Genomic DNA, 26,182 nt, shown 5'->3' with positions numbered 1-26,182 from the left:
AGTCGGTCAACAGTTAACAGGGAAACGAGTTACTGCGAAACACCGGACTTGAGCCAACAGTTAGCATGTCTGAGAAGGAGCTGGGGAAAAAGTGGGACCGGTGCCTGGCAGATGGTGCCATTAAACTCGGTAAATATCCCTCAGTCTTCCTCCTGTAATGACACTGCTGTGTCCATTGATGAAGGTGGAATAAGCAGCAGTTTTTTAGTGAAGTCCACTGCTGTCATTGACTGGACGGGAGGCTAACGAGCTAGCCACTAAAAGCTAGCAAAGGACACACGAATGAGCAGCAATAAAATCATATCTTTTTAATTAAATCTAATTAAATATAATGGATTTCGTTATCACAAAGGAATCCTAATGAATAATTCCTGTTGTTTTTGGGCTTTTTCGCTTTTCATGTGAAAACTCATATTTTCCATTGTAAATGGGTCGGCGTAAAGTTAGCGTCACTCAATGACTTTCTATTCTTATTCTATACAGCTTTTACACTTTACTGTCTTGAATTTCAATATTTTGGACTTTATTGGTAGATTATGACAGGATATGTGGGAACTCGATCACTTCTATAAAAGAGAAAGATGTTAAAGTAGACTTCAGTGGAATAACATTTATTTAGTAGTTTTAAAGTCAAATAAGGACACTCCTACACATCGTAATGCCAGGGTGTAAATGACTTAACGTTAAGCATTTGTTGGATGAGGAATAGAGCTGGTTGTTGTGGATTGAGACTCTTGAAATCTGAAGGAATAGGTATTTTAACAATCAGGAGGACTCTGAATCCACGAGTGCTTTAAAAGAATTGTTACAGTAAAGAAATCATTAAGCAGACATGAATTCCCTCAGTGTTTGGTGTGTAGATTTCAAACTAAACGACAAAAACTAACAACGTGCTAAACATTAGAAAGATTAATATATCAGAATAAATAGATAAATGAATGAGTTATTTTCAGTCTGTCATCATAACAAAAAAAGCCAACATTGAAGGTATTTTTCACTTTTTGTCAATTGTCTTCAACTATTTGCATAGCTTATTAGACATATTTACAATCAAAATACAACCATTATGACAATTATTTAATCCCTAATTTATTCCCAATTTACATATGTGCCTAGTTGTATTTTTGCAAATTTCCTTAAAGGTGCATTAAGGACTTTTACAACCTTAAAAATACTTATTTTCCACCATAAATATGTTACACATTTTTAATGATGTGTACAATGTGCCCTGACATATTCATTACAAGTACCTCTAACAGCGCTAAATTGTCACTTGAAAGTTGCAGTGCCGGTCCGGCACCAGCATTTTTTGGGGGAGAATTTGAAAGGAATGATGTAATGCGTGCTCAGGCTCCTTGAGTTTCGATTTTTCCGCCATTACTCCGCCAGATGCTTAGTGAGCAACAACTGAGCAGGATCTTCCAGAAAGTAAGAACAGACTGGCTTCTAGCACTGCCACAGCTCCAGCACAGACTCCACCAGGTAAAAGAACCGTAAATCTTACTTGAGCGCTTCTAAACGAGCGAAGACGGAGTCCCCCTCTTCCGTGCAGGCGAGCCACAGGGACGAGTTTTTCACTAAGCTGCATTACGCCCAAGGCCTGCAGGGGGCGCTGTTTTGCATAAAACGTGCAAACTCCTTAAGGCACCTTTAAAGCAAGAGATTCCAATGTCTTTTGAGGTCTCAGTCCTCAGGATTTGGATCGCCTGTGTCTCACTGTGGGTGTATTTCCCCTCTCTCTGTTTTCCAGGTACCGGGTTGGGATTAGGAGTCGTCTTTTCAGTTCTGTTCTTCAAACGTGAGCATTTAGTTGGATTTTTCTTCCTGTACTGCTTGTTGAGCTTTTCAAACATGTAACTACAACTTTACAGATGCAGAAGTTATCACACTCCTTAATTTAATAAAATGTTAATGCTGAAGCTAATTCTAAAACTACAGCCAATGAAAACTTACTTTATGCTGTCATAACAACTTTGAGCACTTTAGCTTTGCTCAAGCTAAAATTTATATCCATGTAATATTAAACCTTGAAAACAGCTTTGAAGAAAGACCCCATTCACACCACAACGTTTCATGTGAAAACGCATCATTTTTGCATTGTCATTTAAGTTTCAGGTTTACAAGCCAATGTCTTGAAAACTTTATCCGTCTACACGGCAACAGCAGCAACCCTGAAAATGTAGTAGTTTTGTACAGAAGATAAAGTTGAATCGCTATTAGGATTGACTCTCAATTATAACACTACCAAGTGCCATGAGAATATGGACTTCGAGTCAGGGCAGGGTAGAGGCTGTCATTGTTGTCATTGTCCATCTATGTGCATAAAAATGATTTACTTCATGCATGGTGCACATGCACAGTAGCAGTGTTTCCTTAGCGTTTCCAGAAAGTTGTGTTTTTACTTGTTTACATGGGAACAGAACCCAAGTATTTTCAAAAAGTTGTGTTTTCAGTGACTCCAAGCAGCATTGGTTGGAGCCAAGGTTTGGCTTCCTATCAGTATTGATATAAGTTGATCACTGTTAACTTCACTGTATGGAACCACTCTGATTCCATCTTCTTTTTTTTAACTCTCAACACAAATCTTATATGTGAATATAACATTCACATGTTGTGTACTGATTTAACTGAAAACAGAATGCAGTGCGATTTTTTTTTTTTTTTTTTTTTTTTTGGGTAAGTGAGAAATTGTGCACATTAATTGGATGAGAGGAGCATCAACAACACCTGTCCTCAGAAACAATAGAACAAAGCCGAGTGCGACAGAAGGATTTCACACACATGCCGTCTGTGATTGCTGTGTCGGTGAAAACGCTTCTCCGTGCGGATCTGAGACGGCTCATCTGCCTCGCCTGCAGGTCACACGTGGCCCATCTCACTGGGCTCGGGGGCGGGGCTCGGCATGGCGTACGCCAACTGTCAGAACGACCTGAGGGCCCATTACCTGCAGCACAGGAGTCAAAAGGTTGGCGTGATTTTAACAGTTCACTCCCAATATTTTCTCTAATATGAAATTTCCTTAACTTGCTTTTCTTCTCTTCAACAGGAGCAGTAGCTGCAGGACACAAAGGGACTGTCTCTATTTTTCATTAATTTGCACTGTTCTACAGTTTGGATCCCTCCCTTGTATGAGTCTGTTTATTATATGTGTGATCAGGACAGTCTGTGTTTATTTAATAAAATGCTCATAAGAACAAAGAGAAGAGCGACGTCTTGAATTCTTCCATATGATGAGAGATTATTAAGTGCAACAGAATAAGGGGGAATCAGAAGTGGTGATGGAATGTAAGGAGGGGAGTGTAGCTGGAAAAAGGTGGTCTCTGGGTTTATTTCTGGCTGTGAGCGGCGTCCCATAAGGTGGTGGGCTCAGTGTGGGTGAGCAGGGGTCATCGGGTTGGCAGAGTGATGATGGAGATTAGTCAGTTTGAGGGGGCATGAGAATCCTCAGCTTCCAGCGTTTAATGCTGAAATGCAGCAGCACACAAGACGTAACCCCGAGAGCGAGACTGTTTTTCTATGCTTTCATGATCTCAAATATGAAGTAAATAAATGGTAGTTTAGTCATCTTTAAGAAATATGGACCTGTACTTACTAAAATGAAAAAAATGTTTTGATCTCATTTTCACTGTATTAGCACACCAGACTCCTTTCCTATTCAAGAGGATTACCATATAACTAAAAATCGCAAAAAAGGGTAGAATAGCAAAATAAGGTATAATTGCATCAAAAGACAGCTTTTGGAAAAGTTAATCTGATAAAATTGTAATAGAAACAGCTACAATGTTCTTAAAATATCTTGAAAATGTGCACATTTCTGAAATTGTAACAAATTAGCTAGAAGAAGTTACATTTGTAACAACAGCTTAAAGAAAATGGCTAAAATTGTAACAGAAAATCCATGAAAAAGTTCAAATGATTGCAATAAAGAACAGAACACATTTACAGTTATTTTTTAATGTATAGGTTTTCATTTTTTTGTCTATCCAATATATGATTTTGATTTCCATCTAAGTCATTTGCTGGTTTTCACTGCACCTGCTCTTTTCTGTTCATGGAGTTGTAGAACTGAAACTTGTCAATTTTGCTTTAAAAACATCCACAACTCTTCGTCTTTTCTTAATAAGATGGTGAAATACTATGCAGTGGATGTTTATTGGAGTATCTGTGTTAAGTGACATGAAATGAAACACTGAGAAAAAGAAACAAAGAGATATCAGAGAAATCAAACAGACATATGATCAAATAATGTAACATTCATTTCTTTGAGGCACTTGAAACGTGTTGGAACCGTGCTAATAGTTGTACCTCAGCAGTTAACAACACCATGACCAAAGAAGGAGAAAAGACCTCCCACACTGGCTCCCATGATGCAGAATTAGCATATCTTGGCTGTGTTTGTGCATGCTTATGCATTAACAGCTCAATGCTTTGACACGCTCCCTCTCAGCCGCCGTGCGCTCAGACTGGGAGTCACGCTGGAGTGGCCGACACGGGGATTAGCGGGAGCGAGGGATGTACAGGCGGCGTTGCGGGGACCGTGATACCTGTAGAGCACTTAAGAATAGAGCCTTCCTCGCAAATGACAGCCGCAGAGTTCTGTGTTGCTTTTCTGCTCCTTTGTGCCGTTTCCCAGAATAAAGGACTCGTGCGAGGCAGCTCAGCTCCTGCCCAGCGAAGGACTCCACTTCTGCGAGGGGAGGTTTATTTCCGAGGATTGGTCATCGCTCTCTTCGTCTTCAGAGGGTCCTCTCACCGGCACATCTCTCGTTTGCCAACTCAAGGCTCGTCTCACTTTGTGCCCTCCTCCAGTGCCTGTCAGTGTGACATGCTGCTTGGAAAGCCTCACTCAGCTCCTGAATGGCTCATTCTGGCTCCGAGCGGTGGATGTGGCAGGGATGAAGCAGCCGGGATGGAGAGATGAGAGAAACTGTGTGGAAGTCAGACCAGGCTAAAGAGGGATTTCTCCATGGAGCGTCGAGCTGGACGGCTTCTCCTTTCAAGAACTGGGCTGCTTCTTTCCATTCATCAGCGTCCCCTAACTGTGAGCTGCTGCTGCCGGGAGGGAGATCGAGTTAAAGTCTGCAGCGTTTAGGGGCGCCTGGACGGGAACCTTCGAGAGCCGGCGTGACGATCGTCGCAGACGGCCACCATGGCCGACGCTCACTTGTCTGCCTCGGTGGGAAACAACAACAGCAGCACCTGGAACATCACGGGCAGCGGCCCGTGGCTGTTGGCCTTCATGCTGACCGCCATCATCCTCATGACCATCTGTGGCAACATGCTGCTCATCGCCTTGGTGTTCGCCCACCGCTCCCTGCGCTGCACCTCGAACTGCTTCCTGGTGTCTCTGTTCTTCTCCGACCTCATGGTGGCCCTGGTGGTCATGCCGCCGGCCATGCTCAACGTGCTGTGCGGGGCCTGGGTGCTGTGGCCGGCCTTCTGCCCCGTCTGGCTCTGCTTCGACGTGATGTGCTGCAGCGCGTCCATCCTCAACCTGTGCGTGATCAGCCTGGACCGCTACCTGTTCATCATCTCGCCGCTGCGCTACAAGCAGAGGATGACCCCGCCTCGGGCGCTGCTCCTCGTCGGGGCGGCCTGGGGGCTGGCGGCGCTGGCCTCGTTCCTGCCCATCGAGATGAAGTGGCACAGCCTCGGCCACGCGTCCGTTCCCGGCGTCGGCAACATCAGCTCGTTCTCGGACAGGCTCTACCCGGAATCCTACTTCCAGCTGTCTCCGGCGGGCGGCCTGTCCTTCCAGTGCCGGCTGCGGGTCACCCTGCCCTTCGCCCTGGTGGCGTCGGTGCTCACCTTCTTCTTGCCCTCCAGTGCCATTTGCTTCACCTACTGCCGGATCCTTTTGGCGGCACGGAGGCAGGCGAAGAGGGTGGCGGCGCTGAGCCACCCGCCTCACCCACACCCGTCCCTCGGAGAGCCCTCCAGACCCCCTTCACCGGGGCCGGCTCAGGCAGAAGGAGACGACTGCAGCCACCAGGAGCCCCCGGTCTCACATAATGTACCGGTAAGAAACACCGAGCAATACAGGCATGTTGGATTTCTGCGTGATGAGTGCATCAGCACTCAACAAAACCTTGAATGAACTACAGAAATGTTCAATGCTGAAGAATAGGCAGCCTTCGGGAAGGCTGGAATTGAAAAGATTGTTTTTTTTTTCCATAAGACAAGTGCTCCTCTCAAGCTTGTTTTCATTCTCTTTAGTTTTCAAGGTTTTTTTAATGGTGAACAGTGTCTTGTTCTCCTACATTCAGAACCATGTAGTTTCATAATACAAAAAAAAGAGGAAAGAAAAATAAATGTAAACATGATTTTGTTTTGGATTATTCCTCAGCCAGTTCTGTCCCTATAGAGAGGATATCAGAGAGGATGTTAACTGAGCCAAAGACCTTGTGAGAGTGTTTAGGCATCTTCCAACAGTATAACAGAAGCCATTAAATGCTGAGTCTGAAAGGGCCGGATGTCTGCTAACAAAGCAAATACTTCATAATACTGTATGTGAGTGAATTAGCTGACTGTCATTGAGGACACAATGGGGAAGAAGCATTTATATACAATGAACAGAACAAAACCGGTAGACAGGGGATACGGTATAGGACTGAAATGTGCTGTACGAAAGAGCAGTGCATGCTGAATAAAACAAGAAGAAAGGAAGAAAATAAGATAATCATCTTGGAAATCCCTCAAAGTATAGACGGTGTATCGGATCCTCACCTCACTCAAGGAAGCACACACACATAGTAGGCCACATATCCTAACAGCAAAATGTTTACATTGATTCAGCTTTAAAGATCAGTTCTTAGCCTTAATTATTAAACCCCTTTATGGTTATTTTTAATATATTATGGTTCCATGGATTTATTTTCATTGATGTCTGTAGAATTGCTAAAGAAAAAATTGAAACACGTGACACTGGCATATGGGCAGAAAGTAATCTTTCCCAGTTCTCTGATGGTAAGACGAGTGTATTTTTATGTTCATAAGTACAGATACATCAGTTTTAATGTACATTTTGTAATATTTGTGTAGAATATAATCAAAATCCCAAAAGACTGAGATTTAGTCATTTTAGAAGCAATTGTGTGATGGACCAAAAAAAAAAAACTCAGCCAAAAAGACTGACTGGAACTGAAGCGACTCCACACTGCCACCCAATGTACAAACAGAGGTATGGCGTATATTCCACATAGTGTCCCTTTAAAGGTTAAAGGCTTTATTGATCGCAATTGATTGGTTGAAAGAAATAACAGCATCAGTCATAAATAATTATCCACACTTTTAACAAAAGTGCAGAGAGAATCTTTGAGAAAAATTAATTTATATCAAATGCAGTTGACTTATCCAAGTCATTCATGTATGGGCCGCTTATCAAAACTTCATGATTATTCAGAATCATATAAATTAAGTTATATGGGAGTGGAGTTGGCTCCTTCTCCTCACTTAGAGAATAACCCTGGTATCCACGACGGGGGGTCTTGCTATGCAGAGTTTGCATGTTACTCCCACAGTTTCTTTTTACGGTCCAGAAAAACATGTTATTGGTGATTCTATATTGGGTCTGAATTCAATAAATCCTCCTAGAAGAATGATAGATGGTTGAAAATCTCCTGTAAATCATGAAGAAAAACTTTCAAGATCTGCACCTTTAATATTTTGCAGCATTTTTATTTGTTTATTTGCAGGAAATCTTCCAAAGGAACATAAAAGTTATAGACAGCAGATGAGTCAGTCTCATGTAAGCTGGATATTTTGAAGCAGCCAGCAGGTAATTAGATCATCTTGTCCAAAAATTCCACCTACCAGCACCTGCAAAGCAACAAAATATCATCAGCATATCGCATTAGTTAGCTGGCATTAGATGATAGAAATTAAAGGGACTTGAAGGTGGATTTTCTTTCCGCATTGGAGACCTGTTTGCTCTCGATGTGTGTCTATATGTGAAGAGGTAGAGAAAAGCATATTGCCCAATAGTAAAGGTCAGATTTCATAAAAATGAGGCCGTTATCTGGCTGAGGAGACCAAAAAGATGTCGAAGACCATTTCCATTGTGTGTGTCCTGCTGGCGTTGAGACTTGCTTTTGTTCCCAGCCGTCGGTGAACAGCGAGCGTCGCCTGGCTCACCGGCAGGGCAGGAGGGCCCTGAAGGCCAGTCTGACACTGGGAGTCCTCCTGGGACTCTTCTTCAGCGCTTGGCTCCCCTTTTTCATCACTAACATGGCTCAGGTCAGTGCCTGCACCCGGCCGCTGACACACACACCATCTTCCTCAGTCCTTTAAGTGCAGCAGCTCACATATCGCAGTGATTCAGAGGTTTCTCACAAATTCATATGTGTGGTGGGCATAAAAAAAAAAAAAAAACAGTGTGAAGTAAATGCAAAAGGAAGAAAGAAAAGGAGAATAACACTTGGATACCGATCTATTTTTGTTTTGGCCAGCCTTGGCGTCACAGCACTTGCCAAGCTATCTAACGAGGAAATAGATTGGCATTTCAGCTTGGTGTGGCTGACTCATCCCGAAGCCCGATAAACAACCTACCAAAGTATCATCCATGATTGTTATTCTCTTAAAGTTGTTGATTCCTATTAGGCTGAATACACACGTTAGTCATCGCTGACAAACAAAGCGAGGCCACGAAAAACTTAAGTGAGACTAAATGAATGTCAAAAAACAGCTTAATCTAAATTGGTAATGACACTTGTCTTGTTTTTTTTTTTTTTTCTTCAATGATCCAGTCATTTTGGTTTCCCATCTGTGCCCTCTCGCTTCTCCCCTGCACATCAGAGCGCAGACACTTGACTGTGTCTGCGCTCTCCTCTCTTTTCGCACTCAATGTGGTGTGTGAAACACACTCCCTCACCCACCCCCCACCCCACACACACACACACACACACACACACACACACACACACACACACACACACACACACCCTCTGTCCTATTCCCACCGCCTCCCCGTCTCATCTTGACAGTATTGGAAGCTCTCCTCTAACAGCTGTCTCCTCCTTCACAGTCGCACTTTAACCCTCGTGGTTATGTTCAAGGTCCGTGTCCTCAATGATCAAACACACAGGGAAGGAAAGGAAACCAATTTAAAATGCTTTTCAGAAAGTCTATTAACTCAAGTTAAACAAAAGAATGCAAGTTATTATTTTAATTAACACCATGTCAGTAACATGACTAAAAAAGTGTTAAAGGAGCATTCCGAAGACATTTTAAAGGCTCTCTTATAAGATGGGCAGAGGTTCACCAATCTGCGACAAACCGCTTCTTAAAATTGTGAAACAATTTCAGGAAAAAAAGTTCCTCGACGATAAACTGCAGACTTTCAAGCTCCCTCTATCTGCAGAGATAAAGACTGAGTGCCAGTTCAGTCCTCCAGGCAGCATCACTTTAAAAAGAGACGGTTTTCAGCAGCAGTTCAGGGGCCACATTCAGCCCAATTTTATCTGGAGTGAGCCTGACCAGTAAAACCAGAATAACCTTTAAATTTAAACTTTGAAATTTTTTTTAGTCGTTACAATGCAAAGTATATATGACGAAAATGTCAATATTTTCACAAAACCAAAGAATTACCACCGAAAATTACTACAGTCTCAACATAAAGCAAATTTTATCGGTACCTTCTTGTGCATAATGAGATGTCCAAAAAATTCTGCTATTACTGTTGCATTATGCATGTAGGCCAGTTTCGGGCCACGTGCCTTATGTTTGACACCCCTGAAGTACAGGACCCCACTGCATTGGTTTGGGAGCACTTCCAGAACTCCATATGTTCCCCATATGTTCTGATGGAAATGAAGCATGTGCATGTTACTGCACTGTGTTTTTATTCACACTTAGTTCGCAGAATTTGGATTTCATGTATTTGTATTGATTTGCTGCTGTGCAAATCTTTGCAGAAGCAGCTCCATTCAACAGACGTGATTTCTGATGATTCTTTACTTGTTTGCTTAAACTCTCCCAATCAATAGTCATTTAATAATAAAGACATTTTGAGGGGAGAAAGTACCGTAAGTGAAAAGTGAATTTAAGTGCAGTAATAACAGCATTTGTTATCCATAGCTTTAATAATCAATCCCCGTATGCAAATAAAAACATGAAAAATAAACGAAACACAACAATTTTTGACATTTAGATTTTATGTTTTTGAGTTATAGCCAATAAAAATATCAAAAATTAAAATGTGTCGTGAGGCCATAACACAGCGCTTCCAGACTGTCACAGCTCACATAATTAAAGTCATTAACTACCCAGCCAAATAAAAGTGATTAAAAAACTGACACGTTTGTAAAACGGTGTCTCGATGATGAAAAAGAATCAGTGATGTTCTGAGCTTTGAAACCGTGTGAATATGGTCCAACGAGGCTGAAACCAAATGCAAGGCAACTGAAGCAGATTTCTGCAGATCATCAGTGACTATCCTGTCTTTCTGATCAAAGTTAGTGGAGAGATCATAGCAGCATTCATTTAAAATGATTTCAGGGATAATTCTAACAGAGGATGTGTAAAGGAAGAGCCCTCGGTATTAGCTTTACACAGATTTAAATGCATGTAAATCCTGCATGGCACGCTGCGCTCTGTGGTCCCTCAACAAAGTGTCTTTGAAGTCTGTGTGAAGCAGGAAGAAATGTTTTTGAAGTTAATGCATCGCTACAAAAAAAAAAAGCCAGAAGCCAAAATTAGATGAAGAAAATGACATGAAAATACTTTGATAAATTAATTCCTCTCCACAGCCGGCATGTTCGCTGCCTTCTAGTACGTTACTTCAAGTAAGTTGGCAAAAGTATAGATGTATAGATGTAGTAGATGGATGTAAAGAAGTATTTTTATTTTTGGAAATCGTGGTGATATAGCTGCATGAGGTGCAATTTTCATCTTTCAAATGTGAATTATCAACAGCTCTATTTTAATAACCAACAGCAAATGGTCGTGGTGAACTTCTAACGTCAGCATCAAATTCCATTTAACATCAGTTCAGCTTCATTAATCAGACAAAACACAGCATTATTTTATTTAATGTCACTTCCAGAAAAGGACATTTAGCTTCCAAGGGAAATGATATTCAGGAGGGAAGTAAACTGGATAAAACTTGAGGGTTAAGCCTAAAATAAAACTGAAATCAAGCTTGCAGATCACACGATCCACTGTGAGCACGGTGCAGAATTAAAAAAAAATCAAAAAACATCCAGAGTTCATACTGCACTTTTTAGCAAAACTGAACAAAAACTCAAAATTTGAGTGGATTGAGAGCTCAAATTCAGAATACACCCATTGCAGGGGAGTCAAACCAAAACAGGCCTGTCAGAGAGAAGGATGACGGTATCTCGTTAGTCCAGTCCGGTCCTGGAGATCAGAATTCACAGTACCTGACCCATCTGGCTCATTCAGAGATGTTGACATCCCACAATGCTTCTTGCCCTCTCCACACAGGCGGTGTGCGAGTGTGTCCCGCTGGCGCTCTTCGACGCCATCACCTGGCTGGGCTACTGCAACAGCACCATGAACCCCATCATCTACCCGCTCTTCATGAGGGACTTCAAGCGGGCTCTGGGGAAGCTGCTGCCGTGCTGCTCCACCCGCTCGCCCCGGAGACCCTCGCCGGCGCTCTCCCTCTCCCTGCGCAACTCGGGGGAGCCCAACATCGCCAGCAGCCCCCCCTCGCCTCTGGCCTCCGACCCCACCCACCCGCCGGCCACCGCCACCGACGCGGTCAACCTGCTGGACGCAGAGCATGCTGGGATAGAGTTGCCTCTGCTTTTGCCCAATCAGGTTGACACCCTGGACTGAGGAGTGAATTAATTGGGAAAAAAAAAAAAAAACACCTGGCAAAGGCTCATTACAATTCCTAATATACTCACTGTGAGCTAAGAGGCTTGGTCCTCAAAGGAATATCACATCAGTCCCTATGGTTACAGAACAGTACCTTTGAAGACTCGGTGTGTTTTCCAAGTGCATTTCCTCTGATAAGAGTATTTCTACTTTTAAGTGCCAGTATCAAGACTGTACTGTAAGTCCCTTGGAGGAAGTGTGTGTGTGTGTGTGTGTGTGTGTGTGTGTTTGTGTGTGTCACATTCATCTGGGAGTAACAGGATGGAGAGTGGAGAGGCCTTGAAGAACACACATTCACCCAACAGCCTCCAGCCTTATACAAATCAAATCATTGTGTTGATATCCATAGCAACGACACAGACAGACGAGCAAAAAGAAGCACAAAAGGAGAAGAGATATCACCCATTCTGTAGCATTTAAAAGAGAACACACACACACACGCAGGTCTAGAAAATAAATTACTATATTTACAGAAATAAAAATCTACAAAAATTAAAACTATCACTGTAAAGACTGTGTGTGAAATGTCAGTACCATACATTTACACACTTCCATTAAAAACACTTCACAGGTGAAGCTGCTTGTTACAGATTCAACATTTTCTTTACCAGTCATGCTAAAAGAAAGTCACAACACCAGAGGAGGGAAGGCCCCGAGTGCATGACAGTTTCACATAATGTGGAAATACAAACATCGATCGTACTGAGTTGCTTATAATTCCCGATAATGGGAAGTTGTGGAAATGCATCCTTCATGTCACATCATGGGGCGTCGGCAGGAGTAAAGCGTGCAGCTCATTCAGGGCCTTTTTCACAAGAGGCTGCCGTCCGTGTGCGTCGGGTCTTGTTGTGAAGTGTGTACAGAGTGGAATGAATATTTTCTCCAGCGGAAGCTGAGAGGAGATGAGGGTTTTGCACGAAGTGGCTCTTCAGCCGTGCGAGGGCTCAGTGGTCCAGTGTGTGTCGTCCCAGCTCCACGACACCTGCTCGCCGTCCGGGTCGGGCTCCTCTTCTCCGTCAGGCCGGACGTTCAGATCCAACGCCGCGTCGCCGCTCGCCGCCCCTTCCTCAGAGAGCGGCGACGAACTGCTCGGGTCCGATTCGGTCACGTGTATCGAGTCGAGCAGGTCTGAAATATCAGGGATATCCCAACCATCAGCCACCTCCTCCATCTGCTCCCCGCTGTCCTGCGTGCGACTTCCTGCCTCGCCGGCTGCGCTCTGTGTCTCTGTCTCCTGTGGTTTATTGCTGATTTGGTCTTTTACAGGCTGAGGCAGGGGGAGTGAGGCTCCTGGGACTTCTTTAGTGGGAACTCCCACAGCCACCAGGATGGTGTCCATCTGACGCATGTAGTCCAAGTGACCTTTCACCTGGGGAGCAGCAACACACATTTATCAGTGTATATTTTCAAGCTTTTCTTGTTAAAAAAAAATGTAGAAAAGTGTTGCTTTGTAAATTCCTTTTCTGTGTTACATGCCCAGGTTTCTAACACATGGTGCTGCAGACATGTCACATGTCCTCTAATATGCTTTTTCTTTTTTTTTTTCTTTTTTTTTTGTAATTTGTGTGAAATGTAAAACTTCTGATGCTTCACCTGCTTCAACAGAAAACAAAGGCAGTGCTGTGGCCTGAAACAGACCAGCAGGGGCCTTATTCTTTTCTTAACATCACTGAAATCGCACAACGGTCTCTTTTCAAGTGATAATAAAAAGCAGAATTTCAATATACTCCATCTATATGTCATTGGAACTGATGATGAGTGTTTACAGACCGCAGAGAGAGGAAACAGAACGGCATTCCTGCCTCTCAGCAAAGCCTCCCGGTATTCAAAGACTATTCATTGATGCCCCTGAACTACCCAGGAATGAATGAATGAATGAATGGAGTAAATCACTCAATTTGAAATAGTTGATCAAGTAAATTAAAGAAATTCAGAAAACATGCAATCAATTATAAAAAGAATCTGACATGCTAAAAAAATAAAAGTGAATATGTGAGTGAGTGAGTGAGTGAGTGAGTGAGTGAGTGAGTGAGTGAGTGATAGTGTGTCTGAGTGGGTGAATGAGTAAAAGAACCTGTATATGAACGAAAGAGTGAATCAGCCTGCAAGTGATTTAACAGGTAATTGAATCAGTGAGTCATTGTGTGTGTGTGTGTGTGTGTGTGTGTGTGTGTGTGTGTGTGTGTGTGTGTGTGTGATTTGTATTCTGATTTTTAATTCATGTTTTTAAATGTATAGAAACTGACAGAATATCAGAAACACCTTTCAGTAATATAAGGCAGTCCAGTTCAACATTCTACATGAAAAGCCGGTAGAACATGTCTGTAAAATAAAACCTCAGCGGTAGTCTGATCAGAAACGAAGCTAACCCTGATTATCTCTGTAAAGGCAGGACTGGCAGCTGAGCTGTTGCATTGACTCAGTTAAGGCTAAACTCCTGTACCAGATAAATTGGCTGGCGATCATTCAAATTTCCTCCTCCGACTGCCGCTTTTTTTGTGAGTCGATGTGAAAGATGTGAATGGGTGCAGGTTCAGACCCAAAATTGAGGTTACACTCTGAATGCGAGCCGTGACTCACCACTGAAGAGAGATCCACGTTGACGATGCGCCGATCCTGGACGTTGACTGGCTGTAGCCCGGCGACCGACAGCTGTGCGGCCGAGCTGCGGTAAAGGAAGCCCAGCAGCCAGTCCCCTCTGACATGTGGACAGTTCAGACGCACAATTCACCAAAAACTCCCACACCACACGGCCAGAGACGGTCTGTCTTTACCTGCAGTATCCGTTTACTATTTTTCCGGCCACCACTCGAGCCATTCTCTCCCAGGCCTTCTCGGAGCCGTCCACGGGGGCTCCCAGGAGGACCACGTCCTCCACCACGCCCTCGCTGCCTGATCAGTCCCAACAACACACACTTACATGATCCCACATCGCTTCAGTTGCACTCCACTTCTGACACAGTAGAAATGATTTAGTGTCTCTGTCTCTTTCAGACTTTGTGGAGGGGTGAAAGGTCACTGTTCAGCCTAAATAGACATCATACCTTGGTCACTGGCGAGCTCCTGCAGACAGTAGTAAATAACTCGAGCTCCAAGACTGAAACCGATGAGGCTGACGGGCCGCTTCCCCTGCAAAGACACAAACATTTCAACTCTGCATCATTTATTAGTTCAAGTAAGAATCGAACTGGACAAATATCGTTTTTAATACAAACGGCAATATTGTTGTTGTTATGTGTGTCTTGTCCGGTGGCCTTGCCGATAAAGCAATACTAAATCAATTCATTTCTTCTCATACAGTCATGTTTGTCCTTTCTGTTCGTCCTGACGGCACAATAAGTAAATAAATGGTACACTTTTTTCAGGTTTGAATAAATCCATTCTTGTGAAATGACTGCCGGTTTGCTCTTTAGTTTGTAATCACTTCATAAGAATTGAGAACTTCAAAACACTGTGTTTACATTTGCGAGTGGCAACCTGCTTATTTCATTGGCCTTTTGTTTATTTACTGTAACTGTGTCTGGTAATTCTATGAGTTAGATTTCGTATGTGTGGGTATCACAGACCGTATATCAGCAGTGTATGAGAAGACTTATATGCGTTGTCAGAATTTTTTTTCTTTTAGTGTCTTTGTTAATAAGATGTGTTGAATAAAGGTTGTTATACACAGGGTGAAGTTTATATTGAAGTGAGTTCAAATAATATTATGGGATTAGACACCATGGTAACAGACCTTGCAGAAATGATCAAATGTGTGTTGTTGTTTTTTTTTTGCTGACTTCAGTAGCATGTCAGTATTTCACTTTCATATGTAAAGCTTGTCTTTGCTTTTCAATGCAAAATTTAGTTTTAATATTTTCATGAATTGAATAAAGACCATAAGTATAATATCTTGAATGAATCCAATGCAAATGCACAAACTATGATGTGAACACACAGGAGATCTATTATCTATCAGTTAACGTTAAGAAAAGCTAAAATAATATGAGAGACCTGTAGAATGTAAACGTGTATTCAAAATAAATGTTAGGGAGTGCCAGGTGGTTATAAGAGCGTGTTAACAGAACAGAGGTACCTGCTGTCTGCTTCTCAAAACCTGCGCCAGGTGTTTTCCCACCTCGGCCGAGCGGTTCAGACAAACACACCACGGGTTGTCAATCACGCTGGCCGCCGCCAGCAGGGAGGCTGGCAGCGTCAGAGCGGTCACAATGCCTGAACGGAGAGAGCGTGCACAGCTGTATGAATGCAGAGGGAAGCGAGGACCAACACAGAAACTGAAATCACGGCTCAGGAGAAAGACTCCTGTATCCAGGCGGTTCCTTCCTCTCCTACCTGAGAGCACTGTGTACTTGAGAGCTTCCTGGGCCATCATGCTGACCAGCCCATCCAACAGCGAGGCCATGGCCGAGCCCAGATCCCGAAGGAAACGGGACTCCCACACCAGGCAGTACTGCTCGCCGCAGTCCCCCAGGCTGCCCCACGGCGCCTGGAAGGAACCTGCCACACAGCAGCGCTGCTTTAATCCGGACAAGATGACAAAACTGTGCTCGTACGCGAAGAGGCTACGGATCTGCGTCACTCTACTGTTAATGGAGGACATGAGCGGTTCGCATAATTCCAGGTGGACAGTTGATTCGCTTGGATTTCTGACATTGTGAGCTGCATTTTGATCAGACACACACACACACACACACACACACACACACACACACACACACACACACACACACACACACACACCTGCTTTATTCATTCAAACGTGAAAGTATCTGCTGTGGTTTCTGCACACACTTTATACATATCCAGCACGTTGATCAGGATAATTGTTTACATCTCAGTAAAAACAAAAATGATCCCCACTGATCTCTGCAACAAATGCACCCTGCAGCACCGAAGGTAAACATATAAACAGAATCATGTGTAGGGAATAGTATGCTTTGCCAACTGATGCAAAACAAATGTGTTTCCAGCCAATAAGTGTTTTTTCAAACATAAAATTCTCTACAATGAATCTCTCCAACATTTGATGTTAATAAGTTTAGAGCAGCAGCATCGGTTATGTCTTCACTGGAGGCATTCAGACAGTATTGTGTCTTATGGATTTAGATGATGCACTGTGCATCATATCATATCATCATATCATATCATTACTGATATGGCAGTGATATCAGTAGTTAAAGTGACAATGACACAGCCGAATACTCACTGTATTTACCACTGCAGAGCCAACCAGTCACTGCGATGGTGACATGAAGATGCTTTCCAGAGTTCAAAGGGAGAAACTGAAATTCCTCTATCGCCCCGACACATTTATTCATCTTGTAACCTGTAGAAACGAGGCGTTTGAGTGAAGGGTTTGGTGAAAATGTTCTAGTATTTGTTCATCTGATGCGGTCGGCCTGCTCACCAGTCAGTCCAGCTCCGGCTGCTCCGAACAGCGAGGCCATGATAGCGATGCCAGTGGCTGAGCCCAGAGCGGCAGCACCACCAGCCCCGAGCACAGCGCCGGCGCCTGCAGCCACCAGCGGGGCTGCCAGGCCACCTGTCACACCTGGCAGAGGCAGGAGGGGGGGCAGTCAGGGCAGAAGACAAGAACACAAGGTCAGACCTAATACCTGGAAGACGAACCAGTTCAAAAACAAATGAGTGTACGGAGGAGAAAGCTTTGAGCTGTGTTAAAAAGAATCACCGATCACAGTTCCTCCACCCACAGTGGCCAGCCCAATGAGCAGGTAGCGCCGTAACTTCCTGCCTCGCTCTCTCCTGCGGCGCCGAGAAGATTCCTCTCTTATCAAACAGAGACAGATCACAGAAACACTGAACAAAACGGTCAGGAAGGGTTTTTTTGTAAGGGTAATTCTTCATCATTGCTTCATGCTCAGAAATTGCATATCTAGAACAATATTTAGTTAATTATTCATGCGTGCCACCCAGAAACTAACCTGGGTAACACATGACAGATTCCCATTGTAGTCATTTTAAATAGTAGGGGCAGTGTGAGATTTAAAAAAACAAACCATCTCGCGTTCATAGTTAAGTGAGTGGTACATACTCGCTTTCCTCCCCGCCCTCCCTCAGTCTCTCTCCCAGAGTCTCCTCAAATTCCTCCAGCTGATGGGGGGAGACTCGGAGCAGACAGCCCACATGACGGATGAGAACCCGAGCTCTGGAGTCATATTGACCTAAACACACAGCAGACAGAGAATAAAAGATGTAAAGGAGGAAGCGTTTCTGAATTTATACAAGCTTTGTAAATAGTTTGTTATTGGAAGAATCTATCCTACCATCTTTGACAGAAAATGACACCAGATCCTGGAACACAAAGACAGAGGTGGTTAAAATAAGCGTGCTGGTAGATCTGAAGATAGGATTAACTAGTTTCAGTCGATGATGAGTCAACTTGAAAGAACGCTTGCATGAACATTCTATGCAGGCTTTTAAACTGGGTAAAGTACGACAGAGACTGTGAAACGACAGGAACCAGCATCAGTATTCACTCTATTCAGAGGTGTTTCCATGATTCTGGTTATGTGGGTGTGTATGAGGTACAACCACAAAGCTGAACAGATGATTACACTAAAATCTCTCAGTTGAGTGTAGGTTCCCAGCTTGTCTTATTTGAAGTTGCTTTCTAGCAGTAATCATAAAATACATTTAAATTTTGTCAACTGGAAAAGAAACACACTTTTTAGAACTTTTAAATACAGTATAATACAATTAGTGAATGAGCTACAGTGCAAAATTTTGAGTGTAAAATGTCCATCTGCTGCAGGGCTTTATGTACAGAAACGCCTAAATTTTCACAAGAAAAACATCAAGCAGGCTCACTGCTGTTCTTTGAATTTCTCTGTGGACTGAGCTCAGCAGCCATTAAGAATATTCCATGAAAAGCAGCAGTCAGCCAAAAATGACCACCTAACATGAGGCAATGTGGGCATGTACAGGTTTACAATTAAATGACTGAGTTTTACTATCAAGAATATTTTTTCTTTTCAATCCAACATGACTTTAATTGTTATGAGGAAGTTATGAAGTTACGAAGAAGTGATTTACCCCCCCACCCCACACCTATTGCAAAAATGCTCAGCAGAAGTGGTGATAACAAGACAGCGAATCATGCCTAGTTTTAAAGTATTATTTTCCTTTGTGGTAGATTGATTTATTGTTTATTCAGAATACCTCTAATCGTTGTTATTTTATTGATTTTGAAAGTTATTAGGTGAGATCTTGAAGTTAGTTTTGCATTTTGCTTGGTGGTTGTGTCTCTTTGGGATTACATATCTTTTCTTTATGTAATTTTTGTCAATTTAAGGCTGTTTTTTGTTCATTTGAATTGAATTGTCTGTTTTGTTATGTTTTATTTTACGTTGTTGGTGGTAGTTTTATGCACCTCATTTTATCTTCTTCTGGGCCATCTGTTCCTGTAAGATCCTGGCTCTGTACCTGAGGTGCGGGAAGCTATCTTTTTATATGCTTAATATGTCTGAGTCTAAATTTATGTAGCTTTATTCAAGCATTACATAAATTTGATCACTTTGCATTTTCTTTTCCATTGCTATAATGAAATCCCACAAGTAGTCTTTGACTTGCATGTCTTTTTATGCACCTGAATGATGGGGGTTGACCCTTGAGCAAGCAGCGGCTCAGCCTGTAGGATGGAGAGGAAAGTGTCCGAGCCCTCAAAGCCCAGGCCTGACAGAAAAGCCCCCATCACCGGCATCACAGAATCATCCAGGTCCAGCCAGCGAACCAGGCCCTGCAGGTACTGCTCCCTAAACACACTAAGAGAAGGCAGAAATAAAGCACTTTTCATCACAGCCCACTGCAGTGATACTGCTGTGAAGAACACTGCTATAAAGAGACTTGATCCTTCACCTACCTGTTTTCGGATCCAGTAAACAGCTGGCCCAAGGAGACGCCACACAGAGCGGCATAGGCAAAGCGGCTCTGCTCAGTCAGCTGTCTGCTGGTGATACTCTCTGGGCTTGGGTCAGGCAGGGTATCTTGTGAGGATCCAGCCCCCCCTGGATCTGAAGAAATACAAAGCACAAAGATTAATGATTAACTGAATTATATGGACTTGATGCAGTTACATCACAGAGGAAACCAAACACATGTGAGTAGAGTACACATATTTATCAGGGTGAATCTGAGAGTGAATTTCAATACGTAAATGATACAAGCAGATGAGTTTGCAGCAAAAACCACAGTGATTTCAGTTCTTGCTATCATGTTAATGTTCATGTAAAATACAGTGTTTTATTGTGTCTGGAAAAGATTATAGCTACTTAGAACTGGGTGACAAAGTGTCAGTTTCACCAATAATGGTTTTACCCAAATTACCACTCCAGTAGTCACAATGTGACCCAGGTATGTGTATAAAAGATTCTACATCAGATTTTTAATTAAAAAGTAGCAATGTCACTTAAATCTGTACATTTTAATCACAGAGTTGTTGCTAGTCGCTAAACAGCTGGCTGTGCAGTCTGCTAAAGGTACAGTACCATTATGAAAGCACCTACTGGGGATATTGTCTTTTATTTATTAACTATAATATGTACCACCGCACTGGGGACTCAGTTAAACACAGTTTTCGTGGTACCTGGGGTGAAGTTTGCGTCCGCAGCCCCTTGTTTTTCCTCCATTGCTCCGTGTGACACAACTCAGACTGAACCTTTGATGCGTTCAAGCACTCGTTCTGAGCTCGGTCATCCCACAGCTCTATCGCATCGCGATGTCACTTGTCTAACAGTGTAAACAAAATCACCACGATAAATAAGTAATTTGAAATACTATAATATAGCATGACATGATTTGGGGACGACCCTTGGAAATGCTTCAACACTTTATGCAACTTTCATTGTCATTTGAGTATTTTCTATGTGTTCCTTAATGTAAAAAGTAGAATTTACGACCGTCATTTAAGGCATCGTTTGCTTGAAACTTGTCAGTGACGTAACTTCCACGTACCCTCGAAAGTTGCAAATTTATATTGATTTGGTGAATTATGCACAATGTAATAATCTGAAACGATCAGTTTTGGATCAAGTTTGACTAATACATAAAAGCTGGCGAGTGTCTTCACCAAGGAGCAGTGATATCAATGCAAACCTCCCATTGAAACAAAAAGCAAAAGCAAGTGGTGTTTTACAACTGTGGCCAGTAGGTGTGAGTGTAACATTAATTTTCCCTGGGGCTCTGTGTCTGCAGTCTGCACATTGTTTTAGGCTTTTTTTTAAATAATCATTTACACACATCTTTTGTATTCTAAGTGTTAATGTGCTGTTTTCGTATGTGTTTATACACACAATTATACACACTTTGATCTAAAACATCAATTTCCACTCTGGCTGGCATTTAAACCCAGATCTTCTCACAGTGAGACACATCACCAACCACTGCCCTCCTAAGGGGCATGTCTTTGAATTGCTGGAGGGAATATCAGCCCTCGCTCCAGGACATGGTTAGAGTTGGTCCCTCTGGTGATAACCATTTCCTTGTGATGGTCTTTTTACCAGTCACCCACCCACTGGTAACACTAAATGCATCTCAAATAACAATACAATGGAGAAGATTATTTTATAGTGAAACCTCCATTTATTTTAGATTCAATGCACATAAACTGAAATAATATTAAAATAAGTATTTTTTGTTACAGTCTTTTCAGTCTTAGTTTATTAGCACTAAACTCAAAAAATAAAATATCTAATGATATTTAGATATTTTATATCCAATGATTTATCTATTTTTTACCAGAAGCTGTAATTGTCATAATCAAATTGTAATAAAGCAAAAAACTTTTAGTTTGCTTACATTATTCAAAAAGACATCTGTTAGACAGGTATACCTTAAAAGCAACTACTGCTGCCTCATTTTAATGTTGAAATCAGAAGTGGGGATTGATTAAAGGGGCACTGTGTGATATGGAGGTTATGCTTCTTTGGAACATCAGATGGTAGCAATGAGTCTCTTCAGCACCTGTCTGTCCTTCGTCCAGCTTTTAGAGCTTCGGTCTTCAGACTTTATCGCTGCAGTACATCACAGTATCGTCTTTGAGATCAGTACTGTTCATTCAGTCTGTTAATTTGACCTAAAAGACAAACATTACTCATTTCACCTTTAAGCCACAAGTGAACAGTCAGTTCTCGAATGTCATTCTCTTGGACGCAGAAACAGGAAAGCGTATTCATCGGAGGGGCTTTGACAAAGGTTGCGCTGTAAGGACTGAATGAGTGTCTCAGAACCCAAATGTGGTCCAAGTATGGACAGCCGGTGACAGGACTGAGTGCTGCCAAGGCTCTCTAATGGGTCCATGGAGAAGAAAGTGTCCCACGCTATCCGATCCTACTTAAAGAAAAACATATGAAGGCAGCTTAAGGTGTTGGATTTGTCCCAGTATTGTCCAGATCTTTATGGTAATCAAGTGTTTTGTGCCAGAAGAAACAAATCTGATCCACAGCGGCTCATTTAAGAAACCTTCAGGGTTTAATACATTTGCTGCTAAAGCTGTGTTGCTATAAATGTGTGCTCCAGAGCAGTGGGAATGGCAGGTTTAGGACCGGTCACAAGTACTTCGGAGGAACAATCAGTAGCCTAACATCTGACAGCATGAGCTATTATGATTGTCTAAGACTTAAGGTAAGGTGCATTCATAGAAATCATGAGCAGACAGCCGTCTGGCCTCCTTTTCCCTAATATCCTTTCAAAATCTGCCCTTAAAAGTTTTCCATTTATTCCCACCTTCACTCTCCAAGCACTGACGTGGAGTTTCCACCTTCTAAACATGCCAATGGCTCTTTGAAACTAATCTGAAAATGACTGCAAAAGCATAAAAATACAGCTTCTGTGTTTCGCCTGAGGCTTTGAATGGTATTTGTACAAAACCCAAACATGCCTGCTGTATATTGTTTTATGTTTCAAAATAAAGGATGACTGTCTTTTCACTGCTCACTTACTGGGATTACAGGGTTTAGGAGCAGATCATGAGGTTTAGGGGTGGCTCAGTTGGTGTTAGTCTTTGAAGGGTTGCAGGTTCGGTTCCCCAGCTCCACCTGTCCAAATGTTGAAGTGTCCTTGAGCAAGGCACCAAACCCCAAACTGCTTCCAATGGAAGGACAGAGTGCTTTGCATGGCAGCTACATCCATTGGTTTTGACATTGATGGCATAAGGTTAGAAGAACAAACTTATGAATGGTAGTTTGCAGGTTCAAATCCCACATCTGTGGGTTTCTGAGTAAGCTTTCACCGCCATCGGTTCCCCAGAGTGCTCTAATGTGGCTGCACACTGATGTAGGATGGTTAAATGCAGAGAAAAGGAATTTCCCCAAGGGGATTAATACAGTACAGTTAGTTAATTATCAGAACGGATCGTGATCTGCATCGACTCGGCACGAGTTGCTCTCCAGTTTTTCCTTCAGTGGGATCAAGAGTCATTGCTGCTGCCTTTGAATTATAAATTCGAATGTTCTGTATTTTTTAATTATGACAGACTGTGCTTGAAAAGAAGATCTTGAGTGAATACTGATTTTTTTGTGTTATTTTAGCTATAAATGATCCATGGCAATAATATAATATGATACAAACCCTTTAAAGTAATTAAAGCTGCTCTTCTAGTTTTGTGGTCTCTTCTCTTTCTTCACTCACGCTCCCTTGTATAGCTCTGTTGTCAGCCTCGTTGGCCTGCTCCTCTCCCACTCCCTTCCCATCTGCTTAATCAGCTCTAAATTTATTGTATGTCCTTGCCAGCTCTTTAAAACACCCCTTCATGTGAAATCTGAGCAACGACAAGAAATCCAGGCAAACACCGGATGGATCCAGCAGGTCCACTGAGAGGAACAGCTCGTTCCATGGGTACTTTGTCAAAACCATATCCTGGGCTTGTCAAACCTGTATTTATCTCTCTCTGAAAGGCATCCTGTTTAGACCACCTACCTAATAGCCTCTGGTGTATCACAAATAAATCTTCATCCATATATTTGTGTAACATAATCATGACATGTGAATAACCTTTACATGAATAACTGGCATCACCATGTTTATTTAAATACACATAATGAAAGACACTATGAGAGAAGAATTGTTAAGTCGGACCCTTGTAGTTCTCATTTGACAGACTTGACCTTTCCAGCTTGCCCTGACATGCAATCAGGGAAAAATCAAAGCCTGGAGTCTGACTCTGAAAACCTCATGTGTTGAAAAGCCGTGATAGAAACGATAATAGGAGGTTAACTTCTGCCATAAGAATTCAGGCAATGTGTTTGCACACCTGCACTCCACAAACAGTGCTCAGACTGTGTTTGGTTTCAGTCTTTATAGGGCCCTATTTCAAAAGTTTGGATGTCATGTAAATTAAAAGAAGTGGACACAATGTACAATTTATTTTAGATGTTGCTTTTATTGCATTTAGGCAACATGTCAAATGTTGAGGCAGGTAAGGTTTCAACAAATTGTCTACTTGCTCAGACAATGACACCATTAATATGTTTCAAAACGTCGTGATAGGATAGTAAAATGGAAAATCTAAGTGAATAGTTAATAAAAAGTGAAAAAAAATCCATTCATCTATTTCCTGCATCCCAGTGTTGTAGGGGGGCAGGAGGCAACCCTGTAGGGTTCACCTGTCAATCACAGGGTAAAAACCATCACTCATGTTCAAATCCATGTTTTTTTGTTTTTTTGTTTTTGGCTTTGAGAAGACAACAGCATATTTGTGAAACCCACATGCCCAGGAAGAACATGCAAATTCTTCTTGGAAAGGTCTTAAGTACAGACTTCAACTGTACAGTTTGCACAAGTCTGATCTCACAGTACTGTGTCGCCCCTGGTGGAACACATAACAGTGAAGTAGGGAATAAGTCAAAAACTTAGTGAAAAACACCCCAGCAGGGCTCAGTCATTAGGATGTGAAGACAAAGAGTACAACAATTTAAGGATGACATTTTTCATGCATGTAGGTATCTGTAGAAAGTTTATACACAAGAGACCAAAGACAAAAAAAAAACAAAAAAACTTGTGCCTGTTGTGTTCTTCATACTTTAAGAATACTCATAATTCCAAGATGGAAAACATCAATGCATCAACTGAAAAATAATGGTCAGTAAACACAATTTATACACCAATACCAGTTAAGGTTCAAGCACACTCTGCTCTATGACTGGATTATTCAAAGTTGTGCTGTTTTTGAATGAAGAATGCTTTTGCCTCGGGGCTGAAGATGAGAGGCGCCGTCCAAGTGACTTGAACATCTGTTGAGGTACCTAATGAAGAATATTTCCTGCATTTGCAATCCAGTGACTGCATAGCATTATCCTTGGATGACACCCTTTCTGTTCAGGACTACAGGTGCGCACATTATGGTGTTCTTGGTTCAAACTTGGTGGTTTCTCCCAGTGCCTGTGTGTTAGCCCTGTTGCATGCTAGAAGATGTACTCTGTATTGTCTGGTAGGCTTCAGCCCCCCACAACACTTTTAATCCGGGCAAAGTGAGCTTGTTTATCAATGGGGGATGAGCCAACTGGTTTGCACTGAGGTCCAAAACACAGATCAAATAATTTACAGTTACATTAAATGTAAGACGTTCTGTCTTTATACAGACTTTTTTTCTCCAGATTGCTCACCCAGACAGCCGTCAGCATTACAGTAACACACTCATAAACATAAATATGTAAATGACGAGTTACAGATGAAGTAAATAACTGAAATAATATCACATGAGAACAAAAACAAATTAGCATATGAAAACAACAGCATGATACCTGCAGCTATGAAACTAATGAAGTGTCAAATGAATATAAAGAGTCAGTTTATATGATGGATCTTTCCATGTCCTTCCAGTCTGTACCAACTTCCTTTGCAATTCTAATCAAGTTAAAAAATGATTTGAGAGTCTGAGGGAGTGTGAAAGCATATATGGTAGTGAAGACCTCAAAATAATTTTGTCCATTTTTACGCAACAGTCTGTTTGGCTCACGTGGCGTCTTCTCCTGTCGGGTCTGGGACATACACTCTGTCCTCCTGTCCAGGATCTCAGGGGGGGTTAGAGGTGTGCTTAATGTCCCTCTTTCGCCTGCTTCTTCAGCCGCCTGGGTCGCACTGCGGCCTCCGGTCTCACCAGGGGTCAGGTGGGGTCAGGTGTGAGTAGGTTGGGGCTTGGGAGGTCAATGGGGTCAGGAGACTGTTTGGTGGCCTTTTGCCACTCCTAGTCTCTGGGCTCTGGTCTCAGTGTGTGGTTGTCTGGTGGATGTTTGGATGAGCGGTGGGACTCTTCTGGTGCTCCTATGGTCAGGATGGCCACCCATGATGGTCTGGCTCTTCGTGTGGGAGCTCCGGGTCTGACCCTTGG

The 26,182-nt window shown here is 42.5% G+C and overlaps 3 protein-coding genes across 4 annotated transcripts; 2 read left to right on the top strand and 1 right to left on the bottom strand.

Annotated features, from left to right (window-relative positions):
* micos10 (mitochondrial contact site and cristae organizing system subunit 10) lies at positions 1-3,196 on the top strand. Of its 2 annotated transcripts, none has more exons than XM_030118944.1 (4): positions 1-129; positions 1,751-1,798; positions 2,859-2,965; positions 3,044-3,196. In XM_030118944.1, exons 1-4 carry the CDS (start codon positions 66-68, stop codon positions 3,053-3,055), a joined length of 231 nt encoding a protein of 76 aa, XP_029974804.1. In that variant the 5' UTR covers positions 1-65; the 3' UTR covers positions 3,056-3,196. The 2 variants fall into 2 exon arrangements, with proteins under 2 accessions (XP_029974804.1, XP_029974805.1); XM_030118945.1 differs by having other exon boundaries at positions 3-129; positions 3,047-3,196.
* Positions 3,197-5,149: 1,953 nt separating this feature from the next.
* htr6 (5-hydroxytryptamine (serotonin) receptor 6) lies at positions 5,150-11,799 on the top strand. Its single transcript, XM_030119131.1, has 3 exons — positions 5,150-6,019; positions 8,101-8,235; positions 11,443-11,799. Exons 1-3 carry the CDS (start codon positions 5,150-5,152, stop codon positions 11,797-11,799), a joined length of 1,362 nt encoding a protein of 453 aa, XP_029974991.1.
* Positions 11,800-12,286: 487 nt separating this feature from the next.
* tmco4 (transmembrane and coiled-coil domains 4) lies at positions 12,287-20,502 on the bottom strand. Its single transcript, XM_030118689.1, has 14 exons — positions 20,444-20,502; positions 19,721-19,871; positions 19,448-19,622; positions 18,126-18,153; positions 17,894-18,023; positions 17,531-17,628; positions 17,249-17,392; positions 17,048-17,167; positions 16,174-16,338; positions 15,917-16,053; positions 14,886-14,970; positions 14,616-14,733; positions 14,422-14,539; positions 12,287-13,210 (listed from the first exon to the last, which is right to left on the bottom strand). Exons 1-14 carry the CDS (start codon positions 20,484-20,486, stop codon positions 12,770-12,772), a joined length of 1,953 nt encoding a protein of 650 aa, XP_029974549.1. The 5' UTR covers positions 20,487-20,502; the 3' UTR covers positions 12,287-12,769.
* Between the last annotated feature and the right edge of the window lie 5,680 nt (positions 20,503-26,182).

This window comes from Salarias fasciatus, chromosome 20 (genome assembly GCF_902148845.1).
Source record: "Salarias fasciatus chromosome 20, fSalaFa1.1, whole genome shotgun sequence".
Lineage (NCBI taxonomy): Eukaryota > Metazoa > Chordata > Actinopteri > Blenniiformes > Blenniidae > Salarias > Salarias fasciatus.
The sequence above is the reverse complement of the archived record's forward strand: the minus strand, read 5'-3'. Positions and strand labels throughout refer to the sequence as shown.